We start from the raw sequence: 16,769 nt of genomic DNA on the forward strand, positions 1-16,769 counted from the left end.
ACTTGATGAAGCAATTCCAGGTCTATCGTTGAGTTAGTTCAGGTTTTCAGCAGTGCTTTAGGATTGGTAGTAATGTAATTTGATCATGCCTGCCTTTGATATTTGCTATCGACTTGTTACTTGATTGGACTTTATACATCACCACCTCCCCCGCTATCTTCTACTCGACTCCTCTCATACTGATCCCCATCCTCATCTTCCATCACCGACTGCCTTCCAGAGTACTGTGACTCACAGTCACTCCAGACCTTCTCTTTTTCACCGTCCTCATCCTCCTCGTCACTCTCATCCGACGCCTCCGGTGGTTCATTCACTGTGTTCCCATTGAAGCAATCCATACCCATACTCTGATTAGACAGCGCAGCCAAGTCCAACATTGCAGCATTGAAGTTGAAAATCGATAGACTCCGCGCTACCAGATCCAACGCTACTTTTCCCTTGGTTGAGCTCGCGAAGGAGGCATGGCTGAGGTTATCGTCGTCGTCGTTGTCAGCAGCAGCACCATCCATGCTTTTTCTGTTACTGTTCCCCTCTTCAAATACCGCAGGCTCTTCTTTCGTTGAACTTCTTGACGTGATGATACCATCATGTGTTTCGTTTTGCATTCTGATTGGTATAGTTGGTGTTGATTTGTGCTGATGATCAGGCAGAAGAGACTTGCACATGGTGGACTTGGTGGAATTGATGTCCTCAAAGTACGTTTCAAGCTCTTTTAGGGAGATTAGAGAGATGATGCCTTTTTCTCCATTCTCTTCGTTCTGCCGCTGTGTTATACACATGCGAAAGGGTCCACTACCACCACGTTGTTGGCGATACTCTGCCCCGATGAAGGTGATGGATGACAACGACAGTGCGTTGGTGCCAAAAAGCTTAACTCGTTTTTGTTTTTGGGGGAGCCAGGTTACTGAGGATATACTGAGGGTTTTGTCAGTTCGTTTCGGTCGTGTTGTGTGCGTGTGTGTGTGTGTGTGTGAGGAGAAAGGTTGGAGAAAAAAAAAAAAAAAAAAACCAAAAGGGGGGATGGGAACGTACCAGATCTCCCCACTAACTGCCTTATCCAAATTCACCACCGGGACACTCCTCCTCCCCTTGATTATGGGCTGATCGCTCCTTAACCAGAGTCGATCGCCTACGTCGTTGGCCCAGTTTGCTGTGTGCACGATGCCGTGGATTGGGGAGGTGTAGCTTTTTGATGTCTTCATTCGGCGTTTTTCACTATTACCACCACCATCATTGACCCCATTGCCATTGCTACTGTTGGCTTGGCAATCACCAGCTCGAACTCGACTTTCACCCAAATCAGTAGCCATAGAGGGAAACTCTTCGTCACTAGCTGAATCAGGATAAGGAATGATGTCGGATCTGGATACCCATTGGACGTGGTTATCCCCTGGTCCACCCACTTGCCGGACAATAACCTTATCTTCTGAGGAATTGGAAGCTAAGAGGAAGATGTTGGTGGGGGATTCGAGGTAGTGGTGGGGGAGGAAAGTGTTTCTTGGGGGAGACAGGCTAAAGCTGAAGCCGGAGGGTTGGGAGAACGAAGGACGGTATTGGTAGCGGTAGGTTGGAATTGTTGTCGACATTATGATGGAAGTGGTGAGGATATTGGAAATAATTTGGGTTTGGAAGGGGGGCGTGGGTAAACGGTTTGGAGAGGGACTTTTGGTTGTGAGGAAGGAAGGGGAGATGATCAAGAAGATGGATGGACACGGCGAGGAGATCTTTAAAGATTAAGAAGAGTTATGGAATAACATCGTCAAGGAACGAACAACAAGATATGGAAATACGCAGACAAAGACCATCGGACTTGAGAGACTCTCGACGCCCAGAGCAGAGCAACATCAGTCAAAGCGTCGTCACACACGCACACACACACACCGTTTGTCGATCTGGTGATTCAGGGAACAGACAGCCAACTCCGTGCTTGGCTGTGTCGCTGCGTCGGGAGGGCGTCCCTAGGCATCTGGCTTTCTGCCGTGAACCGTAATCACGAATATCTGTTAAGCAGTTGATTCTCAATAGCGATAAGAATCCGAAAGACGTTCGGGAATGATTCTGGATCGGGACAGACATGCACATGCCATACCATATCCGGATCATGTTCGATATCATAACATGATTATGTGTGTAGACTCTGTATACGCGGTTGCGGCGCGAGTGGCGGGTAGCGCGGTTACACATCCAACAGACACCCAAGAAAGCCACCTCAAACGGTTGACCCCTTGCTGCAAGTTCGCAGCCCAATCGATGAAATTTCCAGGTACAAGGGATGGCGAGGATGGGAAGGGTGTGTGTTCCAAAACAAACGGGTTTCCAAGGGAAGCTGGGAAACCATCCGAGCCATGTGGTAGGCAGCAGAACACCCGATGGAGGGGGCCAAATGTGGAAATTAGAAATAAGAAAGAAAAGAAAAAGGCGGGGAGAGAGAGAGGAAGGTAGGAGGCCATTACTATCCACAACACTCACCGCAAAATGTAAGACACGAGTTCGAGAACACCAGTTCATCGTTTGTTCCCTGCGTTTGCTGTGTTCGTTCGTTCGTTCGTTCAACAACAGTTTGGTGCACTGGGCCAGGCGGCGAACATGTTGCAGTTGTTTCCTTTCCTGATTGAAAATGCATGCATGAGCACTCTGGGTGTCTGTTAGGGCTAATTACACGCCACTCTCTATTTCCTTGTCTTGCCGATATCATGAGATTTGGAGTTCTGGCGTACAAAGCCATGAAAAGGCCAAAGAGAGGGCTTCGTGGTTCTTGGGTTTTTTGTATCCTTCCCTGACAATCTTGAATTGGTAGACACACAGACAGGTTGACAGGGAGGAAGGATTTTAAAGGGAGAGAAGCCGGGAATGTCCCATTGGCTATGTTTCTCATCCGCGGGAACAGCTCCGAAAATACATAGGCAAACAAACAAGTGCAGGTAGTGAACCCATTGTGCAGATAGAGAAGAAGAAAAGAGAGAGGATAAAGAAAGATAAGTCGGGTATCATTGAGTTGTGTTAATTTCCTCCGCTCTTCCTGCTGCAGAGACCACCAGTTCACGGCTTTTTGACAGCCTCCTCGCCAAACATCTTTCCCTTGGCCTCCTCTTCCGCCTTCTCCAAATCAATCCCCAACGTCTTGGCCACCCATTCAGCGACCTCCCTCTCCGCCTCCTCATCCAGGTTCGCCTCGGTGCCGCCATACAGCGTCCTGCGCGCCTTCCTTCTCAGGTCCTCCACCGACAACAGGTCAAACGCCCAGCAGGTGCCGCCGGCGGCCATGGTAGCGAAGCTGATGACGTTGAGCGTGGCCAGGTTGAGCGCCTCGACCGCGACCATGGGGTCTCGGGGGGCCTTTGAGTTGATGTTGCCGGGTCGCGCCATGCCCGCTATCATGTTGGGCGCAAAGATTTCCATCTTGGAGGCCTTGAGATGTCGGGCCACGGCGCGCCGGGAGACGGCGACGGAGAGGGCGAAGAAGGTGGCGCCGCCGAAGAAGAGGCCGAGTTGCTTCAAGGAGCGCTCCGAGAAGATGGGCGGGTAAGGACGTTCCTCCCACTGCTGTGCGGGTGGGTAGCGTGCCGCGTCTGACGAGGATGAAGGTGAGGCATTGGTAGAAGCTGAAACGGGCGTTTGTGCTGTTGATGTTGTTGTTGTTGTTGTTGCTACCGGTGCGGCGGGGGTCGATTGTTGTTGTTGTTGTGGGGATTGCGGAGGCTGACCGTCGGCCCAGACCAGTTTGCTGATGAGGTTGGAGATAATCGGCATCTTGAGATTGAGTGTGTCTACCAAGAAAGAGGTCTGGGGGGGTGATGAACTTGGAAGAAGACTGAGCGAGTTGGAACGGAAGCAGCGAAGACGGATTGACACTGATATTGCTGGGAGCGAAAGTGGAACTGAGGGTGGATGATGGCTGATGAAGTGATTGCGTGCAAGTGACTGAGCCGGGACGGGATACAACGAAAAGCCTGTCCACTGTTCCCGGTCGTTCCTGCAGTTCTGCAATGCAATGCCTCTTGATGGAAGTTGTTTCCGCTGCCTGCCTGCCTGCCTGCCTGCCTGCCCCAGATTTGCATGCACTGGCGCTTGGACCAGGTGGTGGTTTATCTCCGCCAAAGAGAGGTACAAACCCTAACCCTACGGAGTGTTTTTCCTTTGTCGTGCGGTATTTCGGATGCTGTTTTGGGGCATGAGATGGGGAGACAATCTCCAAGCTTGGACTATCTTCTCAGAGTCTGCGCCGTGAACTCATGGCTTCCATTGTGAGCAAGGCTCATATATCCGTATCCTAGGTTCAGCTTGGGCTGATCTCGCGGCCCCGCCCGCTCAGTGAGGCTTCGTGGGGCACCTGAACCCTGAAACAAGGCAATACCAAAATGTGGGGAAGCCTGGGCCTGTCTCAGTTCTCACTCATCAGCAACTCTCAACATCACCAAGTACCCACGACATCTTACAGGGCTTGATTGATTCGGAGTGGACACTTGAGAGGCTTTCACTCAACTGCAACTGCTTCTATCTGTCATCCAAATCGCAAATAACCGGACTGTACAAAGCTGCAATTCACATTCTGACACCATCCCCGAAGGCCCACATCCGAAAAGCGACAGAACAGATCGCATCAACAACTCGGCTCAACCCTCCTTGCATCCCTTGAATGCTCCATCGAAACCAAACCTCATAGTACAAAATGCCCAAACCAAAGAAAGCCCCAGCAACCAACGGCAAGCCAGCTCACGCTTCCACACCATCAGCAGCAGCAGCAGCAACACCCGCCAGCAGCGCCCCGCCCTCCTGGCCCCCCTTCAAGCCCTCTCTCCCCATCACCGACCTCACCTTCGACACGCTCGTGGACGACAAAGTCGTCGTCCTCCGGAACTTCTTCCCCAAATCTCTATGTCGCGATTACGTCTCCTTCCTGAGCACACTCCCGCTAATCACCACGCCTGGGAAACCCAAGCGGGGGATGGCGGTGCGAGTCAATGATCGGTTCCAGATTGACGATCAAAATTTTGCGGATAGGCTGTGGTATGAGACGGGGTTGAAGGAGGCGGTTTTGGGGGGTGGATTGGAGCATTTATGGTAGGTTCTTGTCTGTCCATCCCCGGCTTGAGGAAAGTTACCGGGTGACTGACTGGAAAAAAAAACGAATAAGGGGTGGTGAAGTCATTGGCCTGAACCCAAACATCAGGATATACCGATACACAAAGGGGCAGTTTTTTGATGCGCATTGTACGTTTCCCATAATCAAATTCTCCCTTTTTTTCTTCTTTTAAATTTTTTTTAAAAAAAAATTTTTTTTCCCTCCCTGCACACTCGCATTAACACCATCCACTGCAGACGACGACTCAAACAAAATCACCCTCACCCTCCCCCCCTCTGACGATATCCCGAGCCCGAACCGACAACAAGTCCCCGCCAAAACGACCTGGACCTTACTGCTCTATCTCACCTCCGCCAGCGAAGGGTGCATAGGCGGCGAGACCGTCTTTTACCCTCACGACCGGCAGGTGGCAAAGGAAGCGATTGCCGTAGCTCCGGAGACGGGTATGCTGTTGCTGCATAAGCATGGGAATGACTGTATGTTGCATGAGGGCAGGGAGGTGACGGCGGGCGAGAAGTGGATCATTCGGACGGATTTGTGTGTCGCTAGGGGAGGGAGGTAAAAAGCGTTTGCGCGAGAAGGTTGAGGCGATGAATCTTGAGTCCTTTCACCACAGTGCTCCAGATTAAAGTAAGTCGTGATGGGAGGAAGGCACCAAGAAGTCCCACGGAATTTGGAGTTTGGACATCTCAAGTATCAACGAATACCGGATTGCAGAGAGAGACACAAACTGGATGTGCGAGTAGGGAAAGAAAAAAAGAAGAGAGAGATGCAAAAGAAGGAGCATGGTGGAAGATGAAGAGGGAAAAAAATGTGCCAAAAAAATATTGAGACTCGGATACCGGGAGTCGAACCCGGGGCTGTTGAGAGAGCAGTCACTCCTGAGAAGTGAGAGTCAACTATGTTACCGCTACACCATACCCGATTGAACTGATATGGTCCGATGTTGTTGAGAGAAGCTGCTGTAGATGGGCTTATATTCTAACAGTCGTAGCTTGCAGATGCCTGTCGTTTGGCATCTTCAAATAACCTTTGACGCATCAACATTCTCGCAGAAAAGGGCATGTAAAGAAGACCGAATTGTTGACCACATGCCGAACACCCTTGGAAATAATTCTCGAACGAGGTTCAGCTATTTCACGAAAGATATAACGATTGTGGTTTTCGTGAACGTGCCTGCATTGGACTTAACATCGGTCTGATATTTCCATGTCCTTTCCAAACCGGAACGAGTTCATGCGATCATGACAATTGACATTGGCACGCAGAGAGCTTTCCAATCATGCGTCAAGGTCACAAGCACAACAGTTTGCAGAATTGGAACTATGAGTATTTGCAAAATGATCTTATTTTCAAGCCTAGGAATCTACATCCAACCGCGGATACACCAACCAACCACACCATCCACCACAAGCTTCCGGACAAGAGTAACATCTAGAACACTTTCGGAAAGTTAGCAACAGAATAACCAACTTCTGCTCTCGATAACATGACAGTGTTATGGGGTATAAACTCAGAATATGTAAGAATATACTATCAAATACTACCAGGTATAGGACACCCGGCGAAAGGGTCCCACCATAGCAGCATCAATCGCAAATTACTCTCATCACAGGATATATGGGGGGTGTGTATGTATGTGCGGGAGAACAGCAAGGAAGAAACGTACCTTGTGATATTTGATGTGAAGGAGCAACGCAACGAAGCGCAAATGAGCTATCACCACCCATTGCCGCACATCATTGCATACCCGTTGTCGAGCGACTGAGCTTGCCGTTGCTGCTGCGAACTGTTCCGAGAGGAATCCAAAAGACGACCGAAAGATAAAATAACTTCATAACAGCGTCAATTGCGGCCCTTCCCCAGAGCAGTCTATCGCAAGACAGCGCTGGCTTGCTCCGTGCGATGCAACATTGGCCACCCAGTTCTGAACTTTCGATCAGGATCGGAGGTTGTGTTGCTCGCACATTGTCGTTGTCCTCGTTGTTGGGCTGACTGGTTGGAAGAGAGATTGACAAGTCCAAACTTTGCGCAGGAAAAGTTTTGTGTGTCGTTAAATCTTTGCGGCGGATTATGTAAGGCGCGGTTATTCCGTGTGGAGCCAGATGATTGGCGTCTGTTTTTTGTGGTCTGTGCTTGTGGCAGCTGTCGGCCATGCTTGCGGTTCCATGCGGGCCGGCACTGCAATATGGGGCTTCGAGGCAGGCGGGAGCACCGACGACGACGGGAAACCATTTCCCAACCTTGAAGCCTCGATTTCACAGCATCGCCTCGTCATCTTGATACTGGCTGAGCTCTGCTCTTGAATTCTTGCAGAGTAACTGACACGTCGAACAAACCTGAAGCGTGCGTGACATACCAAGAGGCTTTTGAGATTGGAGGGGTGGTCCTTCTTGCCGTGGCTGAGCTTCGATGAAAAGGGGGGTGGGATTTGGGCAAGTGAAGAAACATAGGACATAACGATACAGGTAGGACTTTGGACTTCACCTCGGCTCTCTAGTCAGATATTATCATGGCCACGGCTTTGCTTAGGTTTTGTTTGGCAGGACAGGTCAATGGATCACCCACAAGGAACACTCGACTTCTGCGGAGCATGGACGGATCTTCCGAGTTCCGCCGTCATCACCCATGTGAAGAGGGCTGTGCCTGACAGATAAGTTACCTATGACGTTGTGATATCTCCCGCACCTTATTCTCTTGAACTTCAACTGTTCTTTTTCAAACTATGGTCGAACTCAATTGAGTCCAACGCTTTATCATGTAGCCGGTGTTGCTGTGCCTCATCAATGTCGAAGGTCGCATGGAGGCTGTGCAATGCAGCCTGTGGACGACGGCAGCAAAACTGTCTGCATGGAGCGACAGCTGTCTCACGTCGCCTAACCTCCATTGAACTGTGAGACGAGCAAATGGAAAAACAGCATTGAAACGAAAAAAACATGAGATGCCTTGATCAATAAATCGAGACCATGCCGTTTTGGCTCAACTCCCACAGCGTACCGGTCTGGAACAACGAGAAAGGACCAGAAGGGAAATATGTCACCGGGCACGCTGGGATTAGCATTGCACTCTGTCCCGGGGACGGCCTCCGGGCCAAATCCGTCGACACCCTTATTAATATCTTCAAATGATACCACAAGGTGAGCAATCCGGCATAGTGTATGGTGTTTATATTGTCGCAAGTTGTATCCCAAGGGTGGAATGTGGATATTTGTCCACACAACTCGGAGTTGGCGAGCCGCTGTAGCGCCTCACAATCCCTGAGCCTGTGATGAAGGGTGATCACTCAGCTCGTGTTGTTGTCGCCAATCTGTAACGGTAGTGATCGCCAGCATTGAGCGGGTTTTGGCCATTGACAGTGGTCTGTTTCTATTGTAAGGCCTTCGGGTTTAACCTCTTGGGGTATCAGCGTCGTGGTTGGTCAGGGTTCTGGGGGTGATATATTGGGGTTTGTTTGGGGTTCTCAGTGGGGATCACAAGGTTGTTTGTGGATTCACGGTTTAGGGGAGTGATGACTGTGAGGCGGTGCTCTCGGGCTCCCGAGACTCCCCACAGCGGCCGGAGCGGCAGACAGGGACCTGCCTTTGATGCATCATTCTTCTTTGCATCAACATTGAGTCTTGGCCAGTGAATCAGACGCGAGTTGTCGATTGGTGCTGGAGTTTGAGATGAATGGTGTTTTGAGTTGGCTTTGATTCTGCTTAGCTCGGTGTGCTGCATTGTATCAGGACATCAGGTACCAATGAGATACCTACCTAGTCAAGTAAGCGCATTTGGGCACTGCTCCTGCCATCAAAACCAAAACATGTTGCTAATGAGCCTGTCGAGAGTGGAAAGGCAGCTGAGATTGTGGGGGAGATGCAGTTCAAGTGGCAGTTGTGCAATGGCTGGCGAATGTGCGCATCGCGCCTTCATCCTCCCACAAAAAAAGTGGTTGCCCGAGTGTCGACGACGAACAGCAGGCACCACTGCACTGCAGACGAGCACTGCACTGCAGACGAGCACTGCACTGCAGACGAGCACTGCACTGCCAGCAGAAGCCAGCAGAAAGAGCACTAAACTCTAAACTTTCAACCTGGGCATCATCGCCATGTGAATCTTCACCTCCGAGCTGCTCCGAGCTGAAAACCATGATGCCTGAGCATTGAATCAGCCAACACTGCGCTATCTTGGACGAGTTCAACTAAAAGTTCATATGAAAGAATGGAATGTTAAATCCGCCCAAACAAACAGGAACTCGAAAACTTCAACATTGCGAACAACGTCAACGGCAACGGCACTCCAGCCTCACTCACCACCCCCAGTTTGGATGACACCCTATCTGACCTGCATTTCCAGCTGGCCTAGCGTCAACACCGAGAGAAGCTTGCCTAGCTTGGGAACCACCGGCAGTGTGACTAGGGTTCCCTCCCTGTCTCACCCAGGCGATTGCAGCCTCTGCAGAAGCTGACTGGACGTTCCTGGGCTTAGAGCCGAACCCTCAACCACCAAGCTGGGCCACCAACCGACGGGAGCCACGGTCGTCAAGGACGCTGGCACTGCTAGAAAATCAATCCATTGGCTCTCGATTGATGCGCGCGGGGCAAGGCTCTGTGACGCAGTGAGCTGAGCATGCCTTTGTACCTATCTTAACTGCTGACATCTGCTCTCCATTTCCCCTTCCCTTCTCTTGTTTTCTGGACTTTAGTTCTACTCCTTCGTTTTCCCGATACCAAGCCATCGATACCAGCACGACATCCCGAAATAGCTTCACGTCCCCTGTGCGTAACCGGTATCAACCGTGGTGGACCCAGCACCCTGAGCAATAACGAACCTCCTAATCCTGGTGCCTGGAGATCTTCGGCGCGTCCACTAAAGTCCCCAACCACCCAGGGCGCTGGGCCGGGCGGCCAAGCCGCATCCTCAAAAGAGGACCCAGACCCAAACCCATCGAACCGGGCGGACCCCTGGGGCTTTCCCATCGCCGAGGGAGAGGCATCAAGCGAACGAAGGACAAAAACAAAAAATCAATTGGACAATCTGAAGAGCGGCGGCACATTTCCAACAATGTCGTGCATACCGGTAAGTTATTGTTGATCAGGCGCCGTGACATCAGCAATTGACTAACTCCCTATAGTTTCGTCGCACGGCAAAGAAGAAGAAGGAGAAACCGTCGTTTATGCGGAGGATGACAACCATGAAAATTGCTTCTCCCAGTCAGCCGACCTCCGCTTTGTTCATGGCTTCTCTGCTATCGTCAGCACAAGTCTTCAACGCTATCCACAAACCCATGTACATCCACGATGCCTTCAAGAAACACGCCGTGAAGGTTTGGAAAGAAGCTCGCGGAAGCGACAAACTACTCACGCACGAAAAGCTCCTCCGCTTTTTCGAGATAACACAAGGCGTCACAACCACGGCTCTTCCAGTCAAGGACGTTTATACCTTTGAGGAATTCTTCTGGGCTTGGAGCAGCAACAAGGCAGCGTGGAATGCTGTACGGCCCTTGGATCCTACCGAAATCGACCTCACCTATCCGATTAGCAATTATTTTATTAGTAGCAGTCACAACACTTACTTGGAAGGAAACCAACTATCATCCAAGAGTTCCGCAGAGGCATACAAAGCCGTATGTATGCACAGCCCCTCGCCGCTATCGACAATGTCTAACAGGCCTCATAGGTGTTACGGAACGGATGCAGATGCATCGAAATCGACGTATGGAATGGTGCCCCGTCACGAACCCCATCCAAGTCTCCGAATGGGGAACATCGCCGACACATATCAAATGTTTCCGCCATGTCACGAACGAGTGTCCGACATGGCTCAAGCCTGAGCGTCGATCAGCCAGGTCTTTACACAATGCGAACTCCCCGAGACAGCGGTACGAGTCTGGATCCAAAGGAACTGAGCGACCGTATGGATCGATCCACATCATCATCATCCGGGTCCGTCAAGAGGGGTGAACCCATCGTGCACCATCATGGAACTATGACAACCACAGTACCTTTCAGGGAGGTTTGCAAGGCTGTCAGAGAAGAGGCGTTCGTAACGAATCATCTACCCATCATTGTCAGTTTGGAGGTTGGTGCGGACCGTGAGCAACAAGAGATGATGGTGGAGATCATGAAGGAGGAATGGGCCGGTTTGCTTCTCGAAGAGCCTTTCGAGAACTGCGATCGCCTAACACAGCAACCTCGACTGGAACAACTGCTCGACAAGATTCTGATCAAGGTGAAGCGGCTGGATGATTGCAATGGCGAGATACAGGAAGCTCAGCGTGGGCGGTCTCTACATGTCAGCTCCCTGCGCTCCAAACCACCAATTTGCGAAATGCTTGCTGCCCTAGCTATTTACACGCGCAGTGAGCATTTTAACGATGTCAACTCTTTAGCCTCAACAACTCCCAGCCATATCTTCAGCGTGAACGAGGACAAGTTCATAGATATGATATCACAGGATGAGGCCCTGTCGAAGATCATGGACCACAACAGGCAGTACTTTATGCGAATATATCCCAAAGGTCTTCGCTTCGACAGCAGCAACCCCGACCCTACTATTCCGTGGCGACGAGGTGTGCAGATGGTGGCCATGAACTGGCAGAATACCGACGAAGGCACGATGCTCAACGATGCCATGTTTGCGGACACAAATGGCTGGATTCTCAAGCCCACTGGTTTTCTGAAAAATCAAGACGAGATACCGACAAAGACTGTCGACCTACGAATCACTGTTCTCGCAGGACAGTCGATCCCCGTACCTGAGGGTCGGCAGGCTAAGAAGCTGCGCACCCGAGTGAAGGTGGAGTTGCACGTCGAGAATCCAGACAAGGCGCGTGACTTGACGCGAATCACTCAACCACAGTCAACCGAGAATCCAGACTGGGAACGAAATCCACATCCGCTCGAGTTCCTGGGCGTGAGTGGGGTTGTGGAAGAGCTCAGCTTTGTTAGGTAAGTTTTATGTTCTCACTTCCTCCGGTTTTTCTTCCCTACGTTTCTTCGAACTTCTGCCCATCTTCACACGACGTGTCATCAGACCACAACTACTGGTCGCTTGAACCTTTACTGCCCACCTGTCCATTTGAATTGAATATATGTTGTCTTGTTTTGACGTGATGACTTTGATGCATGGAACCGCTGCCGTGGGCAAACTTCCTTGGTCATTTTCTTGTTCTCCATCATGTTTAATGTTCTATTGGCTTTCCATATCAGGGAGACAATGACAGGCGGAATGCTTCAGGCAAAATTACCCGGGCAGCAAACTCTCGAGCGGGTTTTTGGGAGTGGGAGAAGTCTCTGTCCGAGAGCGACGGATATATAGTGACCTCCCCCGGACGAGTGTGACTGTGTGACACGGGAGTCTCGCATACCGACATCGACTTCCTTCCGGTCGGCCGGCTCCGTCCACTCGTTTTGAATCTCCCTCTCTTTTCTCCCCCTTCAAGCTTTATTCGACACGCACCCTCATCCTCGCCCGCTTCTCATCCACTCACAATCATTCAACTCAACCTCACCTCGGCTCACGAAGCTGTTGCTAACCTAGACGTGTCTCCTTTAGATTCAAAGTTGAAGAGCCCTCCTCAAGTGGCTTCGGCAACGAGCTTCTCGCTTGGGCTTGCATCCGTCTCGACCGCTTGCAGCGAGGATATAGATGTCTCGACCTTTATCACCCCCTTACCCGTCGGCCACTCCGCCGTCACGGCGGACATTCCGCATCGCAGCTTTTCATCAGGGTTGAGAAAAACGTTCGACAGGGCTTCCCGACAAACCGGACACATGCCGAGACTGCCGTCGGGTCGAAGTGACATATGGCCACATGACAGCGGCACCCGGTCGTCATCCTTTTTTTCTTTTTTCTTTTTTCCCTCTTTTTTCGTTTTCCTGATATCCATGTTTTAATATGGCGTTTTTCCTGACTCCGGTATTGGCGTGGAGAACATTTCAGCATGGCGTTCAAGGTAGCAGGTTCCTTTTCGACTGCATGGTAGAAGGACAAAGAAGAAGAAGGAGAAATGCGCAAAGCAAAGTAAAGACTATTTCAGGTGGAATCGTATGGGTGTTACCTTGATTTTAGTGGCTTATGAGTTGGATATTGCATGTCAGTTGGACACAGAGCGATGTTGCTTGATGAAGTCCTTGGATGGGAAATGTGTTTGGAAAGGATCAGATACCCTTTGTTTGCTCGCAGTTGGACCTCGAATTTGAGCAACTGGCGATGAAGTTAGTAAGAAATGAACAACTTTTACTTATCTGTTTTTGTTTTCTCGCCTCATTCCCCGTGCAAACCGATGTGCTGGGTTCTCTGGTTTTTGTCGAAAATCATAACGAAGAATTACACATAGCATGAATTCCATGGTGAGAAAACGCTAGCCACGAGTCAACTCCCTTCTGCCTCTGGGATTTGTCTAAGAACTCAGGCAACTCGGTATTCAATTAAGGTCTCTAAGTATCAGGTTGATATACAATAAGTAACTGTCTGTGGTCCACCAAGACCAGGTATCCTGACCTCATAACCCCTAACTAATCTTATCCTCATAGGCATAGTTTTTCGCAGAAATTGTCAACATCAATTACAAGCGCCAGTGGTTTAGTGGTAAAATCCATCGTTGCCATCGATGGGCCCCGCGTTCGATTCGCGGCTGGCGCATTTTTTAGCAATTTTTTTTTCTGAAATCTTAGTTCCCTTCAGGTGAGATCATTTAGTTTTACTTGGTTTCTTTTTTTTTTTTTTTTTTTTTTTTTTTTTTTTTTTTTTTTTTTTTTTTTTTTTCCTTCCAAATCCCTGCTTCTTTTCGTATCCCTACACCGGTCTGGTGTTTTCTTTCTTTCTTTCTTTCTTTCTTCTATCGGAACATTTGTTTAGCGAAAGCATAGTTAGGGCTTGTTGCTTTTTTACTGGTGCTCTTGCACATGTATATTTTTCGTCGATATGAATAAACGATGTGTCAGGGCCAATTGACCGCCAGACCGTTTCCCTTTTTCTTTTCCTTTCTTTTTTTGTCGAGTTTTCATCTAGTTCAACATATTGTGCCTTACGCAACTCGAGTTCCGTATGGCGATAAAGTCCATCTATGAATTCTTTGCTCAACTCGTGCAGTCATTATCATTCCTACCAACAATCCTCATGGCAAACACAAAGCTCGGGAAGAAGCAACATCATGTTATCTTGCTGAGATTTTCTTGACAAGGGCGTAAAGACTAGGTGACTCCTTCCCAAGGCGTTGATCATTCTCCGTTGCTTGTGTCGTTGCTTGTCAGAAATGATCGGGGGCCGTTGTTTCCCTTCCAGCCTTCATATTGAGGACGGCACCCGACGTTTGGCCAATATCGGAGTGACACGGAGCGAGTGAGGTTATGCGACGTGGAGAACGGAAGACGGAGTGCCGCCGGGCCAAGACGGGCAGATCGGGCAAGCCGGTTTGCGTATTTACCGTACTAACAGCCACGAGAAGGGAAGAAAGCAAAAGGCCCATGGAGATGAAGGAGCAGATGGCGGAGGACTGCGAGTTGATTCGTTCCCAACAGTCTGGTTCCAGGACGGAAGGAAGGACGGAAGGGAAGGGAAGGAAGGATAGGAGAAAACCACATCCTTCCGTGACCGCAACCGCAGGTCACGAAGTTTCCCGTTGCCAGATATTTCCGTGCAACACAAAGGCTGGGATCTATTCCCGTTACTCGTCAGGTCTTCAAAAAACTGATCGTCTTGAAGTGGTACTCAATGTTTGCGCCGTTTGGGAGAGACATCTCCTCGGAGTCAGTTGTCAACCATACAGAGGGCTCTGGAAGGGCACGGCTGCCCTCTGAAGTACCGATGACCGAGGGTTCCGGGAGGGCAACATAGTTCAGGGATATATGGATCTATCTCACCTGCTCGTGAGCAAGTATCCATCAACCTCCTAGGCAATTTTGCTGATGCTCGCGTAGAGGTGTCGACACTCTTGACGACGGTCAGGGTCTTGAAGATGGGGCTCCATTGTCAGATCATTTGCTGGCACAGTGAATAAGCCTCCCTGCAGTTGTTCCTGCATGTACACAGTGTGTGATTATTTGGTGCAAACATGTCGGGGACGAGGTGGGCGGCAGATTGGAGGTGTCCCGAACGTTGTCGGCGAGGAGAGATTCAATCTGCATGGCAAACGCAAGATCCCGGTGTTGAATTGAAACCGATTTCAAGCTCTTTCGTGAAGCATAGTGTGAGAAAGAGGATGACATATCTCTGAATAGTCAGCAACGTCATGTGACCTATTGGTGCAAATTTTGTCAGTCAGCGATATCGCAAGCTTTGCCACTGCTAGGATTTCCTCTCAGCAGAAAGTCTAGCATTGGTTCACTGTTGTCTCCATGCCAGATACCTCGCTACAGCGCTGGCATTCAGAAAACATCTCATCCTCATCACGATGAGATCTGGGTGGAGCATATGGGTTGAGCCCTTCTTTTTCGCCAGGGCTTGCCGTTGCGGTACAGCTTCCATCACTCCGACAGAGCTTCGAACTCATTGGCGACCTGTCAGGCCACCTGTGAATGTTGCTGGTTTCAGAAGGGCGGTCCTGAATGAGAGTCGATATCACAACCACAACAACGACGATGCAGGGGCGCTAGTGTACCGATGGAAACGCCGACAAGGGGCGGGCTTGACGGTCCCCATTGTTGGGCTCGCTGTTCTTCGGTCCACCGGGAGTCTTGAGAGCATCACGTCAAGTGACACCTTGCCGGTCATGAGAGCCGAAAAAAAGATAGACCAAGGTGCCCAAAAACATATGAATCGATGCGTTTGTTGGGTATCTTTGAAATCTGATGGGCTGCAGAAACGCGGTTGCAGGATACTCGAATTGCGAGGGTATAGACATGACAGCTGGCATAACCAAACTTTGTTTGATTCAGAAAACGCCAGCGAAGGTAAGGATGAGATCGAGATAGAGTATGGTAATCACGGTTCGAGTGTGGAGAAGAGGCCAGCAGTGATGTCCATGAATATGATGTCAGTGGACTCATTGCGAGTCGGGAGTTGAGTCGTCAGGTTGACGAGCAGACCCAGGGGCCAGATGTGCGGGGTTGAGGTGATGTGTAAAAGAACGACTCGACGAAGTAAGGTGGGTGGATTAGCATGAGGCTCCCCAGACTTGAGATCATGAGCCGGCCGAGGTCGGCTTGGGCAATAGGTTCGGTAGATGTCTAGTTTGAGCCGAGTGGATGTGACTTGATCCACCAGAGCTCTCATCTCCTGATTTGCTCGGGCGTTGAAGTGAGAACGAGGGCATGACCAGAAGGGCAGACAACGGTCTTATCTTGTCCTGTTGGCCACTATTTCCCTCGGAGATGCTGGCAAAAGATTTCTTTCCTGTTGGCTGGGTGGTTTGATCTCGATGGGTGATGTGCAGAGGTTCATGGAGACGGACGAATCACCATCGACCATGGCGTTGGACGTTGACCGTCTGCTCGGGAATTGAACCCAGACGCGCAGGGGGCATTGTGGGATTGTGGGATACATACTAAGTCTTGTGGGCGCATCGTGGAAGTGCCAGTGACAGTGTAAACGGAAGAAGGGGGAAGCCGGGGCAGCCTCCATGAGCCATCATATCACATTGACTCGCGGACAACGAACAGGAACGGGCGGTACTAAATCAGGTCGGGAATACGAATAATGGTGTTTCTGTCGTTGGAGGCTCCCGGGGATTGTCAGATGGTTCTTGGGAGAAATGGATTGAGAG

At 50.2% G+C, this 16,769-nt stretch overlaps 6 protein-coding genes and 2 non-coding genes across 8 annotated transcripts; 4 read left to right on the forward strand and 4 right to left on the reverse strand.

Moving 5' to 3' along the window:
• Window positions 1–131: 131 nt before the first annotated feature.
• On the reverse strand, window positions 132–1,586 carry NCU16321 (hypothetical protein; the record flags this gene model as incomplete). Its single annotated transcript, XM_011395032.1, has 2 exons — window positions 132–915; window positions 1,033–1,586. The coding sequence occupies 2 exons, from the start codon at window positions 1,584–1,586 to the stop codon at window positions 132–134; spliced, it is 1,338 nt and encodes a 445-aa protein (XP_011393334.1).
• Window positions 1,587–2,578: 992 nt separating this feature from the next.
• Window positions 2,579–4,079, reverse strand: NCU02177 (hypothetical protein). Its single transcript, XM_959154.2, has one exon. It carries the CDS (start codon window positions 3,748–3,750, stop codon window positions 3,040–3,042), a length of 711 nt encoding a protein of 236 aa, XP_964247.1. The 5' UTR covers window positions 3,751–4,079; the 3' UTR covers window positions 2,579–3,039.
• Window positions 4,080–4,151: 72 nt separating this feature from the next.
• Window positions 4,152–6,033, forward strand: NCU02176 (hypothetical protein). Its single transcript, XM_959153.2, has 3 exons — window positions 4,152–5,061; window positions 5,135–5,211; window positions 5,320–6,033. The coding sequence occupies exons 1-3, from the start codon at window positions 4,670–4,672 to the stop codon at window positions 5,643–5,645; spliced, it is 795 nt and encodes a 264-aa protein (XP_964246.2). The 5' UTR covers window positions 4,152–4,669; the 3' UTR covers window positions 5,646–6,033.
• Window positions 5,917–6,008, reverse strand: NCU15008. Its single transcript has one exon. It is a non-coding gene; the product is annotated as a tRNA-Glu (tRNA).
• Window positions 6,034–6,413: 380 nt separating the features above from the next.
• Window positions 6,414–7,562, reverse strand: NCU16323 (hypothetical protein). Its single transcript, XM_011395033.1, has 2 exons — window positions 6,753–7,562; window positions 6,414–6,525 (listed from the first exon to the last, which is right to left on the reverse strand). The coding sequence occupies exon 1, from the start codon at window positions 7,237–7,239 to the stop codon at window positions 6,823–6,825; it is 417 nt and encodes a 138-aa protein (XP_011393335.1). The 5' UTR covers window positions 7,240–7,562; the 3' UTR covers window positions 6,414–6,525; window positions 6,753–6,822.
• Window positions 7,563–9,318: 1,756 nt separating this feature from the next.
• On the forward strand, window positions 9,319–13,341 carry NCU02175 (phosphatidyl inositol-specific phospholipase C). Its single transcript, XM_959152.2, has 4 exons — window positions 9,319–10,141; window positions 10,197–10,688; window positions 10,742–12,012; window positions 12,620–13,341. Exons 1-4 carry the CDS (start codon window positions 10,127–10,129, stop codon window positions 12,864–12,866), a joined length of 2,025 nt encoding a protein of 674 aa, XP_964245.2. The 5' UTR covers window positions 9,319–10,126; the 3' UTR covers window positions 12,867–13,341.
• Window positions 13,342–13,637: 296 nt separating this feature from the next.
• On the forward strand, window positions 13,638–13,708 carry NCU15009. Its single transcript has one exon. It is a non-coding gene; the product is annotated as a tRNA-Gly (tRNA).
• Window positions 13,709–14,000: 292 nt separating this feature from the next.
• Window positions 14,001–14,935, forward strand: NCU16325 (hypothetical protein). The gene has a single exon (XM_011395034.1). It carries the CDS (start codon window positions 14,416–14,418, stop codon window positions 14,863–14,865), a length of 450 nt encoding a protein of 149 aa, XP_011393336.1. The 5' UTR covers window positions 14,001–14,415; the 3' UTR covers window positions 14,866–14,935.
• Window positions 14,936–16,769: the final 1,834 nt, after the last annotated feature.

Source organism: Neurospora crassa, linkage group I, assembly GCF_000182925.2.
Source record: "Neurospora crassa OR74A linkage group I, whole genome shotgun sequence".
NCBI classification, from domain to species: domain Eukaryota; kingdom Fungi; phylum Ascomycota; class Sordariomycetes; order Sordariales; family Sordariaceae; genus Neurospora; species Neurospora crassa.

What these genes read in the sequence shown, in the direction of transcription:
- NCU16323 (XM_011395033.1), bottom strand. Translation starts at nt 7,239, where the DNA reads ATGGCCGACAGCTGCCACAAGCACAGACCACAAAAAACAGACGCCAAT.
- NCU16325 (XM_011395034.1), top strand. Translation starts at nt 14,416, where the DNA reads ATGCGACGTGGAGAACGGAAGACGGAGTGCCGCCGGGCCAAGACGGGC.
- NCU02175 (XM_959152.2), top strand. An exon ending in CCGCAGAGGCATACAAAGCC is followed by an intron (nt 10,689 to 10,741) that starts GTATGTATGCAC and finishes CAGGCCTCATAG; the next exon opens with GTGTTACGGAACGGATGCAG. An exon ending in GAAGAGCTCAGCTTTGTTAG is followed by an intron (nt 12,013 to 12,619) that starts GTAAGTTTTATG and finishes TGTCTCCTTTAG; the next exon opens with ATTCAAAGTTGAAGAGCCCT.
- NCU02177 (XM_959154.2), bottom strand. Translation starts at nt 3,750, where the DNA reads ATGCCGATTATCTCCAACCTCATCAGCAAACTGGTCTGGGCCGACGGT.
- NCU02176 (XM_959153.2), top strand. Translation starts at nt 4,670, where the DNA reads ATGCCCAAACCAAAGAAAGCCCCAGCAACCAACGGCAAGCCAGCTCAC. An exon ending in GGTGGATTGGAGCATTTATG is followed by an intron (nt 5,062 to 5,134) that starts GTAGGTTCTTGT and finishes AAAACGAATAAG; the next exon opens with GGGTGGTGAAGTCATTGGCC. An exon ending in GCAGTTTTTTGATGCGCATT is followed by an intron (nt 5,212 to 5,319) that starts GTACGTTTCCCA and finishes CATCCACTGCAG; the next exon opens with ACGACGACTCAAACAAAATC.